The sequence below is a fragment of the Zymoseptoria tritici genome, chromosome 2 (genome assembly GCF_000219625.1).
Source record: "Zymoseptoria tritici IPO323 chromosome 2, whole genome shotgun sequence".
In the NCBI taxonomy this organism is placed as follows: Eukaryota; Fungi; Ascomycota; class Dothideomycetes; order Mycosphaerellales; family Mycosphaerellaceae; genus Zymoseptoria; species Zymoseptoria tritici.
In genome coordinates this window covers 946,684-971,216 of record NC_018217.1, presented here as the reverse complement: position 1 = coordinate 971,216, position 24,533 = coordinate 946,684, and the positions used below count along the sequence as shown (strand labels likewise).

General features: G+C 52.7%; 7 protein-coding genes across 7 annotated transcripts; 5 read left to right on the top strand and 2 right to left on the bottom strand.

Annotated features, from left to right (window-relative positions):
- Positions 1–26: 26 nt before the first annotated feature.
- MYCGRDRAFT_90541 (uncharacterized protein) lies at positions 27–599 on the top strand (the record flags this gene model as incomplete). Its single annotated transcript, XM_003855644.1, has 1 exon — positions 27–599. One exon carries the CDS (start codon positions 27–29, stop codon positions 597–599), a length of 573 nt encoding a protein of 190 aa, XP_003855692.1.
- An 11,675-nt stretch (positions 600–12,274) lies between these two features.
- MYCGRDRAFT_107929 (uncharacterized protein) lies at positions 12,275–13,075 on the top strand (the record flags this gene model as incomplete). Its single annotated transcript, XM_003855645.1, has 1 exon — positions 12,275–13,075. One exon carries the CDS (start codon positions 12,506–12,508, stop codon positions 13,073–13,075), a length of 570 nt encoding a protein of 189 aa, XP_003855693.1.
- A 1,323-nt stretch (positions 13,076–14,398) lies between these two features.
- On the top strand, positions 14,399–15,029 carry MYCGRDRAFT_90539 (uncharacterized protein; the record flags this gene model as incomplete). Its single annotated transcript, XM_003855646.1, has 2 exons — positions 14,399–14,438; positions 14,497–15,029. The coding sequence occupies 2 exons, from the start codon at positions 14,399–14,401 to the stop codon at positions 15,027–15,029; spliced, it is 573 nt and encodes a 190-aa protein (XP_003855694.1).
- Positions 15,030–15,712: 683 nt separating this feature from the next.
- On the bottom strand, positions 15,713–16,227 carry MYCGRDRAFT_67998 (uncharacterized protein; the record flags this gene model as incomplete). Its single annotated transcript, XM_003854776.1, has 1 exon — positions 15,713–16,227. The coding sequence occupies one exon, from the start codon at positions 16,211–16,213 to the stop codon at positions 15,713–15,715; it is 501 nt and encodes a 166-aa protein (XP_003854824.1).
- Positions 16,228–16,600: 373 nt separating this feature from the next.
- Positions 16,601–18,696, top strand: MYCGRDRAFT_99020 (uncharacterized protein; the record flags this gene model as incomplete). Its single annotated transcript, XM_003855647.1, has 3 exons — positions 16,601–16,703; positions 16,767–17,007; positions 17,218–18,696. The coding sequence occupies 3 exons, from the start codon at positions 16,651–16,653 to the stop codon at positions 18,694–18,696; spliced, it is 1,773 nt and encodes a 590-aa protein (XP_003855695.1).
- Positions 18,697–19,271: 575 nt separating this feature from the next.
- MYCGRDRAFT_22332 (uncharacterized protein) lies at positions 19,272–20,513 on the bottom strand (the record flags this gene model as incomplete). Its single annotated transcript, XM_003854775.1, has 2 exons — positions 19,272–20,226; positions 20,272–20,513. Coding segments are annotated over 2 exons (1,197 nt in total), but the record flags the coding sequence as incomplete, so codon positions are not given.
- A 1,920-nt stretch (positions 20,514–22,433) lies between these two features.
- Positions 22,434–23,688, top strand: MYCGRDRAFT_103110 (uncharacterized protein; the record flags this gene model as incomplete). Its single annotated transcript, XM_003855648.1, has 7 exons — positions 22,434–22,520; positions 22,575–22,624; positions 22,677–22,810; positions 22,867–23,013; positions 23,073–23,307; positions 23,371–23,607; positions 23,679–23,688. Coding segments are annotated over 7 exons (825 nt in total), but the record flags the coding sequence as incomplete, so codon positions are not given.
- Positions 23,689–24,533: the final 845 nt, after the last annotated feature.

Sequence of the window (24,533 nt, the reverse complement as noted above, 5' to 3'; positions counted from 1 at the left end):
TGCAGCAAAATTATCAAGAGAGCAAGATGCCAAACTTACTTCGCAGCATACATCGCGGATCATACTACTACGCCAAACATTCACGCACACCACTGGAACCTCGCCAGGAGCACAAATACGGGCCAGACGATGGCGGCACCAGGTCCAAGCATGTAGGCTTGTATCTGGGCCTCGTCCTGGTGTTCGTCGTCCTCACACTCGCAATCCTCCTGCTACCAAGCAAGATCCGATCCCTCAGACAACGTCGAGCGAAGCGAGCCCGCGGCCAAGGCATGCACCTTCGCGAACGCTCTCTCCGCAAGCAGCGCCCCATCCCAGGCAAGGATGCTCCGGGTTTCTCCTCTCCATTTGACGACGAGCATCAGGTCGGCCGGGTGTACTCATGGAATGAACCGGCAAAGCCAGAGAGTACGTATCGCCGACCTTCCATTCGGCCCGTCTCTGGTGAGACCGAGCCGGAGGGGTATGGGGAGCTGCAGTCTGCGGCTGGAGTCGGACGAGGGTCGCGGTATGAGAATGGAGGCCAGGATAGAGATGGATTCGAGAAGGCTCCTCAGAATGGTTTCCCGTCGCCTGGAGCGTACTTCTCAGGTCGTTGAGGCGAGGCCGGCAGTGGATGATCGGAGCCATTGCGGGCAATAGTGTTCCTTCAGTAGCGAGTGCAGGACAGCACTGCGTGCATACAAACAATGTGAAAGTTATGCCGCTCATGCGTCTCTAAAGCGAGCCATTCGTCTTCTCCAATGTGATGTGATGCTGCTCCGCCGCGACTTCGGGATTAGCTCGCAGAGTTGAGAACCCTCAAAACAAGGCATGGAGTAACTTGATGGTGGCAAGACGGCGGCAAGACGGGCAGGATGGTGGTTTTACCTCATGCTGTACCCAAGGTATTCGGTACTTCCTTCATGTGATAAAGGCGGCGGGGAGCAATGAAGAAGCAATGGCGAGAGTTGCCACCTCTCGGAGTCGCTCGTACTCGGCAACAGCATCGCCAGTGAGTTTTTCTCGCTTTTTTCTTGGCCATCTGCGCTGGACTGGATCATCGTTGGAACCTGAACGAATGTTGTTGCAGGTCAGCAGCTTTACCTGTGCATCGTGACGTGCCTTCCCGAATCTCGCCGACATCCAACGGGACTTGGATCGCGTCCTATACCTACATTTAGGCGGATTCACTCATTTCTCGTTTCTCGTTTATCGATGTTAAAGCTTACTAAGCGCTCGCAACGTCTACCTCTCTTGCTCGCAATATCGTTCTTCTTCTTTAAACCCTTACTACCACCCTCACCACCCTTACCACCCTCGCCGTCGCCGTCGCCGTTGCCCTCGCCGTTGCCCTCCGCTATGCCACGCCCTCGCATCGATATCGACCACCTTCGAGAGGAGATCGAGCTCCTTCTTAGAGTTCCCGAGTAGACGCAGGACACCGTTATCCAATAGCTAAAGGACGAGAAGGGCGTGTTAATTAGCCTACGAACATTCCGCGAGAAGCTCCAGGCCTAGGGCATATTAACACGGCTAAAGGTCTGCAAAGATGTAGAATACAGAGCACTGCTATATATAAGGATTAAGGAGCTCTTCTGGCGATAGGACTCGAAGGATAAGAGGCTGCTAAGGAACTTGAAGAAGGACGGTTTTGAGCTATCCTTAAGGCAGTTGACAACGATTCGGAAGAAGCTGGGCTTGTATCGATTAACTCTAAGAGCCGAGCAACCGGAGCACGACGAGATTATACGGATAGTGTTAGAAGGGACTATTGCAGGCGGTGCTTTAGATAACTTTGGATACAAGCGGTTGGCAAGGCACCTGCGGAAGGAATACTACCTTATAGGAAGGTCTGCACTTTCCGACGAAATCTCGGACCTGCTTATACAGGCCCTGCTCATCGACATCCGCACTTCCATTGCACACCCAATATTGACCCGATCATTACCAAACACGCACCATTCGAAAGCCCTTATCAAGGCCGTTCCAACGAACCCGCATTCACCTCGCTGCCCTTAAAACCTACGCCGCTACTGGAGTTCAAAGATTCACCTTGCTGCCCCCTTTGGGGTGCAAATTTTGACCCTGAACTCCGGGATTTGGCCCCCACCTCCGAAACCTTATTCCGACCTCACCTCCCCCATACTCGAAATATTCCCTGTTTGGGGCATTGCACAAGGAAGGTTCACAACCTGTACCACAACACAACACTACAACACTTCAACACACCACAACACAACTAATACGCCGCCGATTCGGACGCCGTGTAGCCCGTTTGAAAGCCCTCGACGAGAGCTTTTATTCTAGCCATCAAACGCCTGATTTGGTCGAATTCTGAAAGAGCCAAAGGCCAAACAAGAGCAGTGTCCCCAGGATACACAAACATACACATACACTCAGTTCTCTCTACACTAGAGTTACCTGTTGTCCTACGCCGCCGAGAGAGGAAGCTAAAGGAGCAGTGTGGTTTAGTAAGGACGAATTTGCACCTCTAGGGATTAGAGTAGTAGTACTAGCTGTATAGCTAGATACTCTGTATAGAGTATAGGCCTACCTTTCCCTAGAGACAAAGGTTGTCCCGAACCTGCTACAGCTACCCGCAGAACGCCTCTAAAGCCTGCTACAAAGACGCACGTTGCTGCAGGCCAGAGTACTTCCTAGAAGCAGAGGTATATTTATATATCTCTTCTCTCCTCTTTGAAGTATACCTTCTCCTACTTTGTATAGTAGGAAGAAGAGTGCCCTAGTGTCGCAAGTAGGCTAGGACCCGAACGCGATTGGAAATAGAGACGAACAAGCAGCCCTCTCGGCGTAAGACTGCTGAGCCTCTTTTCAAACAACAAACAACAACAACAAGACAATGTCTACCGAGACGGAAATGGAAATGACAGACGCGAGCTCAGCCCCTCAGACTCCAAAAGCTACGGCTAGAGGGGACGAGGAAGTTACGTTTGAGTCTCTCAAAACCCTGCCGTTGCCGGAGGAACTACTGAAAAGAACCGGCATTCCTTTTATACCCAGGAAAAGGCAAAACCCCTTCGAATTCAGTATCTCCCCGACTCGCAGCCCTTCTCTCGGAAAGAAACAAACACTCTCTTACACGCCCGCGACCGAGAAGATCCTACAAGCCCGACAGCTACTAGTCGAAGCGGCGGGGGATCTAGTCGGGTTTCCAGGAGAACAAACCCGGGTTCTCGACCTTCTCGAAGTCTTTCGGCACTTTACCGAGCGTACAGACTTTAGGACAACGTCCCAAATCCTCGCAAAGCAAGTCTCGAACCTAGAAATGACAACAAAGAAACTAGCAGCACAGGCGAAGAAGCCTACTTTCGCAGACGTTGTTAAGGGAGACAGCGGATCCGCTACCTCTACCTCTACCTCCTCGACAACAAAGACAACACAACAACAACAACAACAACAACAACAACAACAACAACAACAACAACAGTGGACGACCGTCTCCCGGAGGGCTAGCAAGCCGAAAGAACAAGCAGAACCGATGCCTCTTATCCTTGTACCAAAGGATAAAGAGAAGGAACTCGACCAGATCGCAACCCGAGACAAAATCAACGACGCTCTTAAAGGCGAAGACCAAGAGCTAGCTGTCCTTGCGATAAAGAAATCATTTCGGGGTAACATTGTCCTAAACTTTGCAACAGAGAAAGCCCGCCAACGAACGATCGATAGCCTTACTAAGGTTACCGATATCGTAGGCGAGGCACGGGTAATAGAGGACTCTCTCTGGCACAAGGTCGTAGTCCACGGCGTCTCGACCGCGAACTTTAACACGCCAACGGGCCTACAGGACATTCAACGAGAAATTGAGACCTTTAACAGAGGTCTTAAACTCGCAGGCACCCCGATTTGGCTAACAAACGAAGAGAGAAGAAGGACTCTTACTGGGGCGACAGTTCTAGTAGGTTTTGCCACCGAGGAGGAGGCAAAAAGGGCTATTCAAAACCGTCTATACGTAGGCGCGGACAGCCTAAGAGTCGAGAAGGCGAAGGATCGTATACAACAGAAAGGGAGGCCCCTAGAACGTTCTACATGTTAGAACACTCTCTACGGATTTTCCACGTTAATCTTAACCGATCTATCGAGGCTACAGAGTCTACCTTAGACGTCGCGGTTAAGCAGAAAGCCGACCTTCTACTAGTCCAGGAACCGTGGACTATAGAAGACCCGATAACAGGCTACAAAGAGACAAGATCTATCGCACACCGGGAATACAACCAGCTATTCCCAACGACTACGGATTCGACGATCCGGCCAAGAACGATGCTATATATTAGCACAAGACTTAACGTCAATATCTCTCCTATTTTATTAGACGACAGCGACATACTTTCCTTTGTTATTTCAGACAAGAAGGGCAACAAGATCCAGATAGTTAATCTCTACAACGAGAAGGACCTTCGGGATACCGAGAACCCGCAAAACCGACGAACAACAGAGAGAATCCTCTACTCTCTACGCAACACGTTCCTTCCAAACACTCTACTGGTAGGAGACTTTAACCTTAGACACCCGTCCTGGGATCCGAGGGGAAAGGATACTACTAGCGCCCGCGAATTTATAGAGTGGATAGAAGACCAGGGCTTTACTCTACGCAATACGATAGGTGTCGGGACCTTCTATAGGCCGCACCTAGACGCAGAGTCGGTCCTAGACCTCACGTTTACAAGAGGATCCTTATCTACGAAAGAAATCGACTGGAGAACGATTCCGACAGGCTCAGACCATAAGGCTATATCTATAGACCTTATTGGCGCGCAAGATCGAGCCCAACAGAAGAAAGTAGTTCTAGATATAGCTTCCGCGGATTGGGAACTGTTTACAGATCTCCTAATAAGCAAGGCGACGTCTATTGACTATACGAACTCCCTCGACGACATCGCAGACTCCTTCACCTCGTGTATTACCGAATCGATGCGGGGAGCAATCCCAGAGAAAGTAGTACACGCCTGCGCAAAACCTTGGTGGAATAGAGAGCTACGCACGCTACGCCGTACAATGTCTAGAACATATAGACAGACCTTTACCGACGGACGTACGCCGACGCTTAACGAGAAAGAGGCGTACACGAAAGCGAGAAACGAGTACTTCCAAGCTATTAAAACAGCTAAGAAGAACCACTGGAACGCTTTCCTCGAAAAAGAAGACTCGAAATCTATCTTTAAAGCTATGTCCTATACTAGGAATAGCAGCCGAAGACAGATACCTACGATAAACAACGAAGATTCTTTCGAGGGGAAATGTAAGGCCTTCTCCGAAGCCTTATTTCCGCGCCCTCCTGCCGAGGAACCTCTGCCTAGCCGTTGGGAAGCGTATACAGCCGGGGATTGGGGCTGGACTACGCTAACCGAAGAGGAACTCGCTGCCGCCTGTAGTACGAAGATAGTAAAAGGAAAAACGCCGGGCCCAGACGGTATTACGCAAGCTATTATTAGTAAAGCGTACGGCGCCATTCCTATTACCTTTCTACGTATATACAGTAGGCTACTCGACGAAGGACACCACCCCCGATGCTGGAAAGTTGCGACAGGCGCAGTTCTAGCAAAGCCGGGAAAACCAGACTATTCGGTCCCTAAGGCCTACCGAGTTATCTCTCTCCTAAACTGTCTCGGCAAGATTAGCGAGAGAATACTTGCAAAACGCCTAGGGATTATCGCAGAGACGAAGCCCCTTCTACACGACTCGCAGTTAGGAGGGCGAAAGAAGAAATCGGCTATCGATACGGTGCTTCTCTTAACGAACGAAATCGAGGAGAATCGAAGAAAGAAAAAGAAGACTTCGGTTATCTTCCTCGACGTAAGAGGAGCATACGACCACGTTGCAAAGAACCGACTGTTAAGAATAATGATCCAGTTAAGGCTTCCGCACAGCCTTATACGTTGGGTTCAGTCGTTTATGAGCAATAGACGCCTACGAATAGCATTCGACGGACAGATACAGGAATTCCAGGACGTAGAGATCGGCGTTCCGCAAGGCAGCCCGATGTCTCCTATCCTCTTTCTTATCTATACGCGCGACATATTCTTCTCGCTACAAGGAGTTACTCCTAGTTCCTACGTCGACGACATTAGACTATCTACCTCGTCTACGTCCCTTAAGAAGAACTCTAAGGTACTAGAACGTGAGGCAAGAAGGCTAATAGACCTAGGAAAGAAGAACTCGATTGCTTTCGACCTAGCAAAGACAGACCTAGTACACTTCTCGAAAGGGAAAGGGTCCGATTGCCCGGTAATTCTTCCAAACGGCGATATTGTTCGCCCGGCAAAGAAAGCGATAAGGTGGCTTGGGATTTGGCTAGACGCCGGTCTTACCTTTAAGGAGCACATTGCAATAAGATCGGCTCAAGCACAAGCGGCATTCTATCGATTAGAAAGACTAGCAAATACCGAACGCGGTCTGTCTTCTATATCGTTAAGAAAGATCTACCTAGCCTGCGTTACTACAATAGCAGACTACGGGGCCCCGGTTTGGTGGCGGTCGAAAAAGAGCATAAAACCTCTAGTATCTCTACAAAGTAAAGCTTGTAGGAAGATCCTAGGCGTTTTCCGTACCGCCCCAAACGTCCCGTCCGAAGTAGAGTCAAATCTCTTCCCCCCGGATCTACGCCTAGAGAGACAGTCAATTTTATACTCTCTACGCGCAGCAAAGCTACCCGAAAACCACCCCGTAAGACTCGCTATCCAAAGCGCGCCTTCGGATACGCGAGAAGTCCAACACGAGGACTCGAGAGAGATACTTCCGCAAAAACGACAGAGAACACAGATACAACTACTCTGTTATCGACTCCGACAATACAAGCATTTCGTAGAACACGAGAGGGCTAACTACGCAAAAGACGATCTCTTTAGCGTCTGGAAAACCCGATACGAAATAGCAAGACAACGGGAGATTAATAAGGTACCTAGGAATACAAATAGCTACCTTAGTCGATTTCCGTGGAGCTCGCCAGGAAAACATAGAATAGGAGGAAGACGTGCTTTAACTAGTGCCTTCTATACTATCCTATTAGGACACGGATACCTAAAGTCCTATCTCTATCGCTTTGGACACGCAACGACGCCAGACTGCCCTTGCGGACGACGAGAAACAGCAGAACACCTCGTATGTAGCTGCCCTATCTACGATGTATTTAGGCCACTACCGCTACGACAAGCACAATCTCTGCTAGAAATAGTAGAAGATAAGGAACTCCGGAAACACCTTACTACCTTTCTCTCGGATACAAAGATTGCTTCTAGGTCCTGGCACCTAGCAAGAGGCGAAGACGAGACCGTCTAGCCTACACTCCTTTTACTTTTCCTTATTTGTCTTTCTTTAAAGTCCTTCGATACTAGCTTGCTACTATCCTAGGCACGGGTCTTTCCCTAAGGTCAAGAGATACGAGAGAACAACGATTGTACATAGATAGACTGCTGTCGCGAGACAGCCGTCCTACATAGTCATAGACTCATACAGGACGTAAATGGAACAAACAAACAAACAAAAACAAACAATAGGAAGGTCTGTATACATACACACGCTCGCAAGCTAAATTCGTCCGCTCGCAAGCTGGATTCGTCCGCTCGCAAGCTGGATTCGTCCGCTCGTAAACTTCAGTTTACGCAGCTTCTTCCCTTGCTCGTAAACTCCTTCGCCTAGCTCGCACGCTGACGCCTGTCTGCTCGCAGGGATCGCATAGCTAACATCTCGTATGCCCTCAATCCTGCAGGTCATGATGCTCGCCGCCGGAAGGGTGGTCGTGAGGACGTCCAGCATAGTCGTCCAAAGGCTAAGGGCCCTAATCATATATAGTCGGTAGATGCCTACTGCAAGTTCGAGATCTTTGGCATCTGCTTCTACGCCTGTATCGATGTATACACACAGAAGATCATATAGATTTACGTAGGCACTATAGCTAAGACGGTCTTCTCGGTTTCTAAGCAGTATTTGGATACAGTCCGAGAACTTGGCTTTACGCCGAAGGTAGGCTCGTTACCGCACGTCCTGTGCTCGCAGCTCTGCTAACTTCTATAGATTATGCGAGCGGATTACGGCGTAGAGACGCTATTAATGGCTAATATACACCTCTTCTGCCGTGAACTTTAGGAGGGTGCGAGCATTGAGTTCCGCGATAGCTTCTAGTATACAACGAGCAAGGGCAATCAAACGATCGAGCGCTTCTGGGGTCTTAGTGCAGCTGCAGGATGGAATCGATAGTATAATCTCTTCTACCGGTATCGCGATAAGGAGCTCTATAGCGAGGATAGCAGGGCTGACCGTGTAGCATTCCTTGCTGTCTACGTCCTAATCCTCCGGTTCACGGTCGAGCTGTTTATTAAGAGCTACAACGACTACGCCATTCGGAAGTAGGCTAAAGTGGAAGGGCACTTGAAGGGCATTCCTGCTGAGAACTACAACTACCCTCCTAATAGCGTGGAGGATTACGGAATATACCTTAACGCAGAGCATCCGCGTGTCCAGCGGATGGCAGATTAGCATGCTCAGTTTGGTCAGTATTCCCCCTACGCACGAGCGGCTCGCGAGCGGTTGCGAGCCTGCTGGGGTTAAGGAGCGGTGTAGGGATTGTTAGCTTGCAGGCCTGATTCTCAGGCTGCTAGCGTTGCGAGCGGTTTACGTGCCGTGACGAGCTAACTATTAACAGATCTTCTTGCATACCTTCCCCCGCCGACTCTGTAGTAGGCTTCCGATATCCTAGTGGCTAGTAGCTATCCGGCGACGCTAGATGGTCGCGAGCTGGACGCCGACGAGGACAAGATCTATGTAAATGCGTATCTCTACCTCCGCGATGCTGCCGCTCGTTACCTTGCCGCTAGATATAACCTAGCGGAGTTTTAGACCCCTCCGAAGGGCGCTAAGTTACAGCCGCGTGACCGCACAAGGGACTTCTTCCGTGCTAATGGCTTTGCATTCGATTGAACGATATACAAGGCTATGCCCTCCTGTCCTGCTCTTCCTCTTCCTCTTGCTTACCACCGTCCCTTATATATACAGTCGTCCTATGGCTACCCCTTAGTTCTGCCGCAGCCCTGCGGCTCTACCCTACACCTCTTATGCTTCCCTCGGCGATAAGAACTGTAGCTTCTGCGGCTGCCCTCCGCCCTCGCGAGCCCTTACGAGCAACGACGACGAGCCTGCGAGCGACCACGAGCGCCAGCCTACCCCTCCTAGCTCCGGCGCTCGCGAAGGCATGTACATTCCGCAGAGCCGTGCTAACACGGAGATGAGGAAGACGGCTAAGACTAAGGCCCGCGAGACGCCTAACGCTGCTGCCAATTCACTTAAGGAGGCTAAACGCATTAAGGCTATACTAGCGAACTCCAAGGCTGCGGTAAAGGCTGCTGCCGAGAAGGAGAAGGGCGATAAGGAGAAGGCATTGCCGATCTTCACCGTGCGGTGCACTATCGACACCTTCGACATGCAAGATCCAAGCGATGACGAGGATGCAGTGGCTACGTACTCCAGTCGCCGCAATAAGTATACATAGTTAGCCTAAGGCACTGTTGCTGCAATAGATAAGGATCTGAAGGGCGCTAATAAGGAGAAACGTAGCAATGTCTTCCTGCAGTATCTCTTGAACGAGAGTATGACTGCGAGGAAGCGGCTACAGAAGCCCTACTACGACATCTACCTTACGAAGGAGTACAACAAGGGCCAGCCTGTTAAGCTCGGTAAAAACAACCTCGCTATAGCGGACACCACGCTTAGGATGCTACAGCTGTTCAATCCGAAGACAGGCCTTAAGACGCCCGCCGCGAACGTCCGGATTACTCATGTTATCTACGTTGTGCCTAATAAGCAAGGCGACCTCGAGCCTGGCCCTAAGAACGCAGACGGCGGCTGGATATATTGGCACCTTAAACGCTGTGTAAAGAAGGACGGTGGGCCCACATTTAAGTATGTAATTGGCTATAGCGTGCACACCGATAGCACTGTCCTGCACCCTGACGGTCGTGTATTCAAGGACAAGGACGGCGTCATTTACCATCCGTTTATATGGACTAACGGCTACACCAGCGTTAACGGCAGGGAGATCCCCGCAGGCAAGAGTTACCTGCTCGCAAGCCAGCTCGCACCGGAGGCTCGCTACCTTGCAATAGCTACAGCAGGTCCGTCCGGCAGCAACAGCAAGACGCTCGCAGACCAGTCTGCAGGGCTCGCAAGCCGTCCTCGTTCCGCTCGCACTACCCTTGGCTCCTCGCAGGATCTACAGCGCTCTAGCCCTCTGCCTTAGCAACGCTCTAGCTCCAAACGCCCTGCTAGCCGCGACCTCTAATTATCGCCGGTAAGCTAGCCTGACGACTGTATTCTGCTCGACCCTAACACGGACAGCTCGGGCGATATAGCAAGGGCCAAGGAAGCTACCGCGAACCGAGCTAAGGAGAACAGTGCATCTTCGACGATTACCTCCGCAGCAGCTAGTGCGCTAGCGATCCCTTCGGACTCGACGATGCCCTCTTCGTCAGCGACAACGACGACGCTAACGCCTCAATTAAAGTCGAAGGCGAAGGAGCCTAGTAGTGCTGCCACCACTGCTGCCGCTAGCACTGTTAATCAAGGGGGTTTGGAGATGCTAGAGGAGGTCGCCGAGCCGGTCGTTAAGCCGGTCGTTTAGCAGCAGAAGATGAAGAAGAAGAAGAAGGTTAACGAGCTCGTAGCTGTTAGCACCAGACGGAGCGAGAGGACTATTAAGCTTACCGAGAAGGGCAGGGCTAACCAGAAGGACTGATATACACGAATCTAATAAATACACGCCACCGACGACTCGCTCGTTGCGTACTCGCGGACTACAAGGACTAGCTCGCGGCTAGAAGGAGCGATAAACGCGTATCTCATATCTTATATCTTAATAGCTTAATAGCTCAATAGCTTAATATCTTAATTCTCTTCCTTAAAAACGGCTCGCGGCGTGCTCGCAGGCCAAAACGGCTGGCTCGTAAGCGTGAAAACGAGGGATTCAAGCGTGAAAACGAGGGATTTAAGGAGATATACAGCAACTAACGCATTCATTTGGGTATCAACGTGCAGGCTCGCAAGGCTCGCGGAGAGCTCGCAGGCCAAATCGATCTATCTATTAATCTATTACGCCTAGTCTGCCGAACTTCTCGTTAACAGCACGCTGATACTGCAACACCGACTGCTCAATCTCAGCAATGGCAGCCTTTAACTTGCTCCGCACGTTATCAACCTCGTCCATAATCTCCTTAATCAGCTCCTCCTTTAGCTAACCTTTTATGCCCTTCAAACCGCTAATCTTATGCTTCAAACCGCTAATCTCACGCTTTAAATCCGACACCTCCGACTCCAACGCAGCGATCTTGTCCTGCGCCTTATTCATCTTACCTCGCATGCTGCTAACAGCCTCCTTTAATACAGACTTCTTTTCTACCGGCTCCTCCTTAATCTTTACCTGCTCTCTAGCAAAACACGGAGGCTTGCCCTTACAGTAGCAGTAAGCGCAGGCAGCAAGAGTCTTAGAAGTCTTGCAGTCGAGTCCGCGATCCTCGCACTAGCCGCACTTGGTAACCGCCGGAATGCCTGTTATTTATTATTAGCCTGCGAGCCTTACTAAGAGCCGTGCGAGCCACATTACCTTCGTCCGTCTCTATAACTCTGCGTGCATAATTGTATCTTATAAGCATCTAACGTCCGCTCTTCTTAGTGTTTTTATTGCTGCTCTGTGCTCTAACGAGGGCATCGTTCTATTAGAGGTCGGAGATGTACCAGAAGTCTTTAGAGGTAGCCGTAGCAGGCTTATCGTAGACGAGAAGGTCGGCAGGCAGCTAAGGAGCAGGAGCGATAGCTGCAGTGGATGTAGTCGCTAGCTTATCGTCGTTGTCGTCGTCGTCGGAGAGAGAGAGTCCGCGCAGGCGATTAGGGTCGCGAGCCTCACCAAGTTCCGTATTAAGTAGTATCCAACCAGCCATTTTTACGTGCGCGCGAGGGTGCGATATTGCGAGCGGTGTGTATTATATAACGAGCGAGCTGCGAGCGCGCGCGGTAGAGTGGTGGAAGTGGTGGTGTTAATAAGAGGTTTGAGAGTCGAAGAAAATGACACTTATCTGACCAAACGGCGTATTAGCGCGCACTTACATGTGATTGTTGATGATTAGAGTGACTGGCGCAGCTGTGTAGGCGACAATACAAGCAATTGGCGACAATGGTGGTGGTGGTGGTGTTATTGTAAATGAGAAATGAGTGAATCCGCCTAAATGTAGGTATAGGACGCGATCCTTGCACCAGACTCGCTTACCACAACCAAACCTACTTCTACCGACCAACACCCTGACGCAACAACACGCCACGGTCGCCGAACCTTCGCGGACGGCTTAAACACAACAAGCAGCTCCGACTCTTCGACCTTACACAGTCCATCGAAGCCTTGAGTGCAACTCCCTCTCATAGGAACCCCACTATCGAATCCTTAAAGCTGCTGGCAGCGGGGTGGCTCTGACTCCAAGTCTGCGATATATCTGAACAGGACCGAGGACGACAGACAGACCCAGCGAACATGACTTCACAGCGACCATTCTTCGGCAACTTCCTCGCAGCATTCCGAGCGCACTCGCAATCCATTCCCAAAACCTCCACATCCCTATCCAACGGCGCAGCAGCATCTCTATGGACAGCAGCACCGCAACAACGACCAAAGTCAACATCACCCGACCCCGAACAAACATCACAAAAGACCGCCCACCCCAAGACAAATCCATACAACCCTGCATCTACCACCGCAGCACAAGACCGACAACTAGTCCAACAGCTCCCACCACTCCAACACAACGTAAGCCCGCAGACACACCTCGCACGTCCTCCCACCTCGCCCGGTCTCCCGATCTACGGCCCAGAGAACAAGCCACGACCGAATTACCCTTCTGCACAAGAAGTTCGACGGTCGAGAAGAAGAGGCAGCGACAGCAGTTCTGACTCGGGCGGCTTCCGAGAAGTACGCGGAGGTGCGGGAGAGAAGTGGTTTATTGGTGGTCTGACGGCCGGTGGAGAGGAGAAGTATTACAAGCTGAGCATGGTCAAGCGGGACAAGAGCTCAGATCGTATCTCGACGGATCAAATGAGCTTATGAAAGGGGTTTGACATGACGACTTTGAAATAGAACACGGTGTACGAAGGCGACGGTCGCATGTAGGTACGGGAAGACACTCGGAACAGCAGTAGCGCCTGCTTGAAAACGATATACGACGGAACACGAGCTTTCACGAGCGACGCCCATTTGGAGTTCTTGGTGTACGTTCTGCACTCTGTCTCAGGAAGCCGAGCGTGGAAGAAAGGCTTGATCAGTCTTGCTTTGGAGGCTCGTCTGCCACCACCAACCTCTCAGCTCGTGCTAGGCACGCGAACGCCGCGTTTCGTCTTACTGAGGCGTTATAGTGAGACACATTGCCATACTATCGTGGCGTAACGTATCTCCGCGTGTACAATTTCTGGCGGTGAAGGCAGCTCGGAGTGCCTGCTCAGTCCACGCATAGATGTCGGTATACAGACATGCCATGCTGTCGTCATACTCAGCTGACGCCTGTCCTCGCGGAGCTGCGGACGTATTCCTAGACACGTCCGGCGCTGCCTGCACTCTGCGAGGATGCTTGCGCTAAGTTTCATGGACGATTGCTGCGTCTCGAAGTCTACAATCAAGGCTGCAAGTCTTCACGGCCGTCCCCTCAGATGAAAATCAAACGAAAAGGAGCATGACGTCCAAGGCTGTCAAGACGTATCTGGACATTTGCAACGCATGATTCACACGGGGTGATCGTACAAGACCTCGGAAGGAACATTGCGCCCTACACATCTTCTAGAACCTCGCTTCGATCGCAAGGCCAACAGATCGTGGCGGCCACGCGGACAAAAAATGCCTCATCCTAGCGGGACCATGAGTGAGGGAACACATACCCAAGATCGACGACCAGGAACGATGCCACGCGGAACCGATCGAGCTCGGGGATCACGCCGTGGCGGCACCACACCACGTGGAAATCTGGACACGAGCTCGAGCGCCATGTGCGATGTGAGATTGCCAGTAAGGGGAAGCATGGCTTGTTTCCAGGAAGGAAAGTCGTACTACGGAAGACGTATGGAACACGTCCAGAGGCTGTCACGGCTCGATATAGCGGCGTTGTGCTGTGCTCCGGCTAGGGCTTTGCCTACACACAGATGAATAGTAGATGGTCGGATATTGTGCGAGCTTCGCTCGGGTTGGCAGCCGTCAATCGCAAACATCACCGCATTTTCGGCGAAGTTTCGAAGCGAGCTGGTGCAGCGCGCTTCGAGCGAGATGGATAAGAAGGGAGCAACGGTCGCGTGTAGATATGATCAGTGAACCAGAATTCAGCAGACAACCGCATCTTCTACAGAAACGAGTCCGAAGACTTGCCGCTCGAACATATCAAACACAATGGCCTCTCTCCTCGATCTTCCACGCGAGCTCCGGGACAGTAAGCTCACTCACTTGATTCCATAACGGCCAACTTGACCCAACTGATCCTTTCCCAGTGATCTCCAACACCCTAATAATCAACAACCAACCCTTCCGCCTCACCTCCACCACCCAACTGAGAACCAACTCCCCTACGTCCGGTCTCGACCAGACCTGCCGCCAATTCCACGCCGAATACGCACATCTTCTTCGCCGCGCGGCGTTCACCTCTGGAACCAAGACCGTCGTTCCCGTTCACAATTTCGATTTCAGCCAGATGCTCGCTTTTGCAAAGGGACTTAGACCGCATGAGGTGTCCGCCGCGAGCCGCAATCGGAATTTGGTGGTCAATTTATTCGTGTTCGATCCGCAGGCATTGAACGTGCAGAGTTTGGTGGAGTGGGTGAAATTGTGCGAAAAGACGGGCTTGGAAGTGGAGTACGTTTTGCAGTGGAATGCATTTGATGTCAAGACTTTAGTGAAGGGTGTGGAGGGCGCTGTGGGTGGGTTCAGGGAGGGAGGGAAGATTGTCAAGGCGTTGAAGACGAAGAGTGTGGGTGGATGGAGTTGGGAGGGATATTGTAAGGAAGTGAAGCAGGGGAGGAAGTGAGAACGAGGATAAAACTGTGGGGATGTGGGGTGATGAGGTCGGATTGTTGATACATGATGATGAAATGTCTTTGATTTATTGATCGAAGTTGTCTTGCTCGATCTTCAGTTCTTGTTTTGAATTCCAATGTGGTCCATGGCGTGCCTCATCGAGGCCGATCCGATGAGGTAACACACGGAGCGTGATGCTCTGGAAGTCCTTCTGAATGATCAACTAATCTCTGGACCATGCAGACAATTTCTGCTGGACCTGCAGATAGCATTTCGATGCCTGCGAGGGCGAGCAGGGGTAAGACCTGTGGAAACGCAACGCTTTCTCTTCGTGTGCGGTGCCATCCGATGGTCTGACCCATGCCCGATGTCCAACTTCGCCCTGCTGTGCAGCATGGAAGTCTCGCATGAGGTGCCCCGTCTTCAAGCCCGATTTGACATTCGTGATGCAGTCACGCAAGTTCTATGCGAGGTGGATTCGATACCCACTATGGCGTACTGCAAGATATGACATTCCTTCGAGCAAAGTGCGTTTGCTGCGAGGACATTCGGAGTAGACAACGACCAGGAGGCGAGGTACAGGTCAGGCAAGACCACCGCGCTACTTGAGCGTGTTGCCTGTCCATGGCGCTTCACTCCGAGGCCAAACGCTCTGTGTGGACCATAGAGGGTTCCAGATCTGTGAATGCCCTCTCAAGTCATCCAGCTCGGTTTATCCTCAGCGTCGGCGGCAGGCTTCTCCCACGGTTTCTTCCTCTTCTCCGCCTGTGCCTCCGAAGCTTGTCCTTCAAGAATCGTATCCGGAATGTCCTTGATGCCGGGTATTGGCTTGCCTTCAGCGATCAAGTCGCAAATCTCCGCAAAGCTGGCAGGTTTCGGCGCGTCTCCCATGCCGCCATCTGTCGGTTGACTTTGTGTTGCTGCTGACTGTCCGCCATTGCTCAGTGCCGGCTGGCTATTCCGTGACTCCACCCACTGCTTGTAGCCGTCGAAGTCCACGGGCGTTCCAGCCTTTCTCGCGTAGTAGTAGCACCTCGCTCGCAGTGTCAAATGCTCGACTTGCCGAGGATCCTGGACCGAGCCTAGAATGGCTCTGAGACCGCCTTGAAACTCTTGGTCTTCGCTCCACGGGTATGCGTCGAGTTGGTGAAAGAGGAATGTGCTATCAGGGCCATCCTGAGCCTGGGTAGCCATGTTGTCGTCAAGACTCGAGGATGTCGTTGTTGCTGTGAAGTCCGTACAGCTCCACATGGTTCGATGTGAAGCCCCGCGAATGGGCCGTACCCGGAGCTAGGCCTCGCCATGCGCACACAGTGCTGCTGAAAACACTGCAACTTCTGCATTGTGCTTCTTGCCTCACAGACATTCACCGCCTCGTCTACTTGTTCATGGCACACGCGTGACAGATTGATGAGAACTCGACCACTAAGTACCTTGCCCGCCCATTCACTTCTTCCTCGCTGTTTCTCACATCAGAGTCGCGCGTCAATCTTCACGGAGCAGCTCCGCGGTGCTTGGCAGAGTTTGACGCAAGCTGTTGAACCTCCAACCACCTTCACCAGCACAACATCCTCCTCCTTCCTCTCCTTCACATCTCCTTACCACCCTCTCCACCACTCCGCGCCGCCGCCATGTCCGAGTACATTGGCTCGCGCATTTCGCTCATCTCCAAGTCCGACATCAAGTGAGCCCGACCCGACCGCGATCGACCGCAGCCATTCGACCTTGGAGCTAACACTTCATCCAGATACGTCGGCACCCTCAAATCCATCGACTCCGAGACCGCGACTGTTTCTCTGCAAGATGTGCAATGCCATGGCACTGAAGGCCGCAAAGGGAATCCTGCCGAGGAGATCCCAGGCTCGGATACAGTCTACGATGGCATCGTCTTCCGCGGAAGTGATGTGAAGGACTTGACCATTCTCGCACCGCCGAAAGAGAACCGTCCACCTCAACCGCAGATGCCCAACGATCCGGCTATCCTCTCCGTACGTATTATCTGCCTGCGCTCCACCACACAACACCACCACCCTTTCTCAGATGATGAAATATTTTGGATGTAAATCAAACACTACCGATGGCGCAAAACCATGTGGAAACTTTCCTTGTTGCCTTCCTTCTGATCCATGAGACACATCTACTACTGCATATACTCGAGCCGCATTGATGAGTACCGTGCTGACATTCGTGTAACACAGCAATCGAACGAACCTCCTCCTCAACCGCAACAACAGCACCAACCTCCTCAACAGCCACAGAACCAGTTCCGTGGACCGCAACCTCCTTATCAGCAACAGCCACCACAATTCGGATACCCTGGCCCACCTCCACCACACTTCCAACAGCAGCCTCGCTTTCAAGGTCCTGGCGGTGCGCATGGCTTTCCTGGGCAACCAGGCGCAGTGCCTGGATATGGAATGGGTTTTGGTGGTCCACCTCCACCGGGCTATGGCATGGGTATGGGATACGGTCCGCCTCCAGGCAACTTCCCACCTCCGCCGCCTGGAGGATTTCAAGGTCACCAGCAACCGATCGGCCCACCTGGACAGCAGATGAACCAGCAGCGGCCACAACAGCAAATGCCTCCTCAGCAAATGCAACAGCAGCAGCAGCAGGGCCCGAATGGCAGCAAGCAGAACACACCTCAACAACCCGGCTCATCTCAGGCGCCACCAGCTTCATCCGCGCCGACGCAGAACAAGCTGGCTGAAATGTCAGAGAAATCGACCACACCTGCGCCGACATCTGCTGGCGCACCTCCACCTCCGACTGCATCAAAGCCATCCACGGCCGCCGCCACCGCTCCAGCCGCTGCTCCCAAGCCGACCAACCGGGCTAACAACCGGGTTGCAGTACCGCTTGCACCAAGTCCAGCTGCTGTCAAGGTCCAGCCAAAGCCTCAAGCTACTACCCAGCAGGCACCTCCTCAAGCGCACAAGCCATCCACGCAGCCGCCTGCCGGCAATGCTACCGAAGCTGCCACGGCCGCTGTAGCCGCTGCCATGGCCAAGCTCGGCGCGACCAACAGACAAGGGGGTGGAGTCGACGTTCTGACCAAGCAGGTCGACCAGATGAGAGTTCAAGACGGACAATACAGAGGTCGTGGGCGAGGACGTGGTCCTGCCGGTCCTCGCCAAGGAAGACGCGAGAGCCTGCAGAAGAACATCGAGGTGCCAAAAGAAGACTTCGACTTCCAAAGCGCCAATGCGAAATTCAACAAGCAAGAGCTCGTGAAAGAGGCAATCGCCACAGGTGAGCCCGCCAACGGAGACGCCGCCGATCCCAGCTCGAACGGTGCAGACGCAGATGACGAAGACATCGTCATTCCTGCGAAACCCACCGCCGACAAGGGCTATGACAAGAAATCTTCCTTCTTCGACAACATCAGCAGCGATCTCAAAGATCGCACCCAACAGCAGGATTCGAACGAGTACTTTGATGGCCGGGCGATGCGGGCTCAAGAGCGGAACAAGAACATGGATACATTCGGACAGGGTAGCGTGGATGGAGGAGGATTTCGCGGGCGAGGCCGTGGTCGTGGTCGTGGTGGATTCAATCGTGGTCGCGGAGGTGGTGGCGGTGGATACTACAACAACGCAGGCAGTGCGCGTGGTGGGTTTGAGCAGAGAGGTGGGTATCGCGGACGAGGTGGTGGTGAGGCCACGACTGCTGTGTAGATGATGAGACGATGGTCACGAGTGGGCGATGGAGTGGATCTTGGACAGCAGACCAGCCATGGTGATGCTTGATGGACGATGGTGTTTTTTGATGTAGCATAAGTCACGAGGCTAGCATGAAGCGCACAGAGACGACGAATGAGAAAGTCACCACGACCGACCTTGGATTGGCGGTCATTGCATGCATACCTTACTCTCCTCTCTGCCTTGGAAATGTGCTTCACGCTCCAATCAAGTCGAACATTAACCACTCCTGTACTGCTAAAGGAAGATCTGATTCTGGACTTCTGTTCATTCCATTCACTGTCGACATCATAATTACAATAATAAAAGACCTCTACAATCTCCACATCCAACAAGAACAAACTCGCTCGCTATCCAACAGCAAAAGTCTACAGCATCGAATCTCGACGTCGTTCCGCACCACGACCACCACTTCAAACCGCCGGTCGTCCTCTCAAATCCTCACTCTTCCTCGGCTTCTTCTTAGGCATACCGCCCACACCCGCCACCGCCTGCGCCGCCGCGACAATGTCCTCACTCTCCACTTTACCAGGATTGACCTCCAATCCCATCTCACCTCGTTCGTGCTTCTTCGCCATCCGCTTCATCGCCTCCTCGGTCAGGGTCTGACGGAACATCTTCTCCAACACGTCCTTTTTCCTCGTCTTGTGGTCGCCGATGGAGATGACCACGCCCGCCGCGATGTTGCAGGCGATGGAAAAGGAGAGGATCGTGGCGGTGAGGGCTTCCGGACGCACGCGATAGTCGATGGACCAGGTACAGGTTCCCAGAGCGATTTGCAGCAGGGAATGGCAGTCGAGGAGGACTACGGCGGCGACCATGTGACGTAGCGGGAAGGCGTGGTGGGTGGATGTTTCGTGGGGTTTGTAGAAGGTGTGGGACTTGTTGAACTTGGCCTGGTGGTATTGCAGGCGTTGTTGTTGGCGCGGGGTGAGGACGGAGTATTCGGCGAGTTCTTCCTTGTCGATGATGTCGTCGGCACCGTCTTCGCCAGGGGTAGGGAGAGTGGCGGAGGTGGCGGACTGCCGACGGTTGGGTAGATCGTTGGGATCGACGAGGGTGGGAAGGTTCTTCTTCTCGCGGCGTTTTCGTGTGATGCGGTGATAGCGAGCGATGAAGAACATGTGGTAGGTATCGACGGCGCGAAAGGGTGCCAATCCGTCGCCCATGACGGCGAACAGGGCGACGAGCGTCAAGTCGATAATGTTGATGATGTAGTCCTGTCGGTTCCCGACGTAGATCCATCCGATGAGCGCAAAAACCCAGGCGGCTCCAAATAGAGTAACCAGCGTGGCGTATACAACGATGAACAGGCCCAGAGGCCGGCTAACGTATTGACGAAATCCTCGCCAAGAGCGTTTGAATCCCTCTCTTTTTGAGTGAAGGAGATGTCGAACGTGATCGTTGAGCTCGGCAATGTCATCCTCGTGCCAGCCAGAGAGACTGACGCCGTGAGGAAGGACCGCATAGTGAGAGTCGCTGAGCTGGGAGGAGACTGACAATTTTCTTGTGAGTCCAGAAGGAGTTTCCGCCTCAGACATCTCGATCGACTCCTCTATCGGTTGAGTGGATACGGGTTTTCGTCGAATCGCTCGAGAGTTTGCTCTCGAGCGGGCGATGATTGCAGCATCTTCGTGAGTGGGCCTTCTTGTCAGGTTGTATGTTGGCCGACGATTCACCAAGCCACCAAGGTCGGGCACGAACATGGAGTTCTGCAGATTGGTCAACGTTGCGAGTGTGCGTACTTCGGGATCGACCAGATCTAGCAAGTCGATGACATCGGAGTCGTATTCTTCATACGCGCTCGCATCTTCTCGTGCGGTATGTGAGCGGAAGCGATTGAGATTGAAGCCTCGCGAACGCTGAGCTGCATTCCCTGCGCTGTGCATAGCAGTGCCAGAAGTACCAAACGTCTCTGGGGTGGGTGTACGAGCGCCACTCGCCATGTCTATCGCAGATATTCCAGGCGTGCGTGGCGATTGTAAGCCATCGGATCTGCCACTTAGTGCAGATTGACGAAATTCACCATTAGGGGTCGCCTGCTCGCCTTCTCTAATGGCGGGCATGTGACTTCCGTCTGTGGTAAATTGTCTCGAGAGATCGGTGTTGGCAGAAGGACCGGCTCCGTCGAGGTATGAAGGACGCTGTCCGGGCGCTGAGAAACTTCTCCGCCTGCCACTGGGGTCGTTATCATCGTAGTGAACGGTTTGCCGTGGCGATGGACTCGCGACGTGAGTTAGTGATGGGTCTTGGAACGAAGGCAGTCTTCGTATTCGAATGTTGGAAGGAATTCGTAAGCTTTCGTAGGATGGCGCGCCTTGGACGGAGCGTGCACCTCCTGGTGTTCTCGGGATGGAAAGACGAGTGTTTTGCTGGGTCAGTCTGGCACCCTGACCCTGGCCCTGGCTATTGCCATTGTCGTTGTTGTTGAAATAGTCCATTATTTTTGTTTCGTCAGCCGCTCGGCTTCGAACAGCCGGCAGCGGCGAGATTCGAGGAGTTCGCAGAAATGGCGGCTGAAACAGCTGTCAATTGTCGCAAGAGACCGGTCCAGAACACTCAAATTCGCGGCATCGTCTGGTGTCGTGGATTTGCTTGCTACAGCCTGTCAAGATTCCAGCGTGGCGGTAGTCGGTTCCGAGATAGGTTCAGATTTGGAAGAGCGAGGGAAACTTCGGATGGTGGAGTACGCGGTGAGCGGCGAGGCGTGAGGTAGGCGATATGTGCGACGGAGCAGTGATTGCACACAGACGCAGCGAGTGTTGTCCGGTGTGGTGAGGATGCGGCGGAGAGATGTGTAGGTCGACAGTCGTGAATTAATAATGTGGTGAGAGAAGGAAGTAACCGTGGTCGAATGCAATCTGTGAGGTCTGGGGCGGAGAGGACAAGCCTCGCAAGCGACGTGACGAAAGTTTAAAATTGCCGGGAAACCTTCGCCCCGTCGATGAACAGGGCAGCCCGAGCACGAATTCACAACGCCTCTACACGATTTATTTGCAGCACTTCACGCCTCGACACCACCACCAAAAGACCGACGACCAGCAGTTCCTTGATCTCGCCCGTCATGTTTCATGCCACACGCCATCACCGGGGAGTTGCAGGGCTTGTGTGGTCCAGGGCGAGCATTAGTCAGACCTTGCGAACGAGGCTGAGGGTGTATCCCAGATCTTGTTTACATGCTAAAGGGCTCTACACAAGATCAATGCAAATGATGAGCGAACTGAACTGCAGCAGCTCAGCGAGATGAACATATACCGCAAGGTCCGCGACAACAACACCTTGCTCCAGATCCACCAGCTCGACAACGGTTTCTCGCTCATTTCCCTCTGCCGAGCCGCCCGTTATTATCATTCCACAAAGTCCAAGCTGTGGATTGCTTGGGCAACATGGTGGTCAGCAGCTCCATTTGCGGCATTCCTTCGTTCCTTGAGCAGGTTCCGCTCCACGACAGTGCAGAACTACAGTAGGGAGGGTTGACATGAAGCATCGTATTCAGTATTCGATCACTATTATGAGGGGTGTCAAACAATGCAATTGTTGACATCCGCGTGTGCAAGAGTGTCCACTCGCGACTCTCACTTCGGCTGCAGATACCCCGCCGCATGCATGTGTAAGGCTTGACGGTCGTGGTATCCACAGCAGACTTCAACCGCACCTGTCGTCAGTCCAACGTACACGGATGCATCTAACACCATACCGCTGATTCTCCATCCTCTCTTCCGCAGCGCTGCGAAGCTCAATTCCTTGTAGATCCGCACCTCGCTTTCAGACCAGAGTCCTCGCCAGCATGGCCAACATCCGTAAGCATCTGGATGTTGTAGCACATCAATGTTGCTGAATGAATACTATCGCAGACACGCCGATCCCGAAGCTGAAGCTCAACGATGGCACTAGCATTCCAATGGTAGCCTTGCTCTTACGCTCTTTGTTGGTGCATACTGACTTCTCTCCACCAGCTCGGCTACGGAACAGGCACAGCATGGTACAAGAAGGGCGACGAGAGTCAACTCGACCAAGCATGTATCGACTCCACCAAAATCGCGATCGGAATGGGATACACGCATCTCGATGGAGCAGAAGTCTACAAGACGTGCGTGGACACAACGACTTTGCCTGTACGCCTCATCGCTAACGTAAACGTAAAAGTGAGCCCGAACTCGGCGCCGCCATCAAGCAATCCGACGTGCCCCGCGAGAAGTTGTACATTACAACAAAAGTGATCACAAACATCGACGACATTCCCTCTGCTCTCAAAACCAGCTTGAAGAAGCTGGGAGTAGACTACGTCGACCTGTCAGCACATCTACTGCACTCCACCGCCATCCACCCATATATCCTGACCTTCCTTGCAGCTACCTCATCCACGCACCCTTCTTTGCCTCGACCAAAGAAGAACATCAAGCAAAATGGAATGACATGGAGTCGCTCGTCCAAGCTGGCCTGACCAAGTCTATTGGCGTGAGCAACTACCTGCCGGAGCAATTAGGCTGGATCCTCGAGACAGCCACAATCGTGCCGGCCATCAACCAGATCGAATTCCACCCCTACCTTCAGCACGAAGAGCTTCTCAAATTCCACAAGGAAAAGGTAATTGCAAACCTGCCAGACTCATGTCGTCCTTCAACCTTCTGATCAAATGCAAACCGCCAGGGCATCGCAACAGCCGCCTACGGACCCCTCTCCGCCGTCACCAAAGCCGCCCCCGGCCCCATCGACGACTTCATGGCCGCTCTTTCGAGAAAGTACGCCGTCAGCCAAGGCGAAATCAGCCTGCGATGGTGCATCGACCAGGACATCGTGGCGTTGACGACGTCGAGCAAGGAGCAGCGGCTGAGCGATTACCTGCGCGCGATGAAGTTCAAGTTGACGCCCGTGGAGATCAAGCAGGTGAGTAGTATCGAGGAACGGTCACTGTGTCTTACAGTATTGTTCGATCGGGTTGCTGACGGGTATGGTAGATCAACGAGCTGGGCAGCCAGAAGCACTACCGTGGCTTCTGGAATCACAAGATCGACGAGAATGATCGAAGGTAGACGGGAATAGCGCACCAGGATTCAAGAATCGCGAGACTCGAGTCCTAATCGCTACCAGACCATCGCTGTCGTCCTTCGCCGTCCTTCGTCGTCCTTGGCATTGATGTTGCTATAGGCATCCTCTTAATTTGCTGATGATCGGAAGTAGATCGAGGTCACGAGGAGACACGTGCGGATGTCCGGTCGTGGAGGCTGGAGTGGCAGGGAATGAGCGCAGAGTCTGTAATCCACCGGCTCTCGAGTCTTTCTGCAGTTGTATGTCTTGCCAAAAAGATACTCATTCCCATCTGTACTCGGCGTATCTCTTTCCTCCATCTCGGACAACATCCATAGTTGAGACCTTGAACTAGTCTCCTACAGGCCATCAGCGAAGCTGCCGAAGCACATTGGAGCCAAATACATCCGAACGCAACCCAACACCATGCAGCTCTTCGCCTTCGTCACTCTCGTCACCGTTGCCATCGCCGCCGCCTTGCCAGAACCAAGGCCAGCCGCGGCCGCGGCTGCTATCATTCTTCCCGGACCAAACACTTGCTTTCCACCGCAGCCGTGTCCAGTCCAACCACCTGCATGAGCTGCGCGTCCGCATAGGCCAGACAGAAGCAGATGAGAAGTAGGAAGAGGGAGAGGCAGGGACAGGCGGACCATTTGTCCGTCTTCACGCACGCGAAAGTCGGCTCCTCGACGTCGTTTTCACAGTGCAGGCTGCTAACCACATGGCGGCATTCCAGGATTTCGATCCGATCAGCACCGCACATTCTCTGGGTTGCTTGCTTGCTT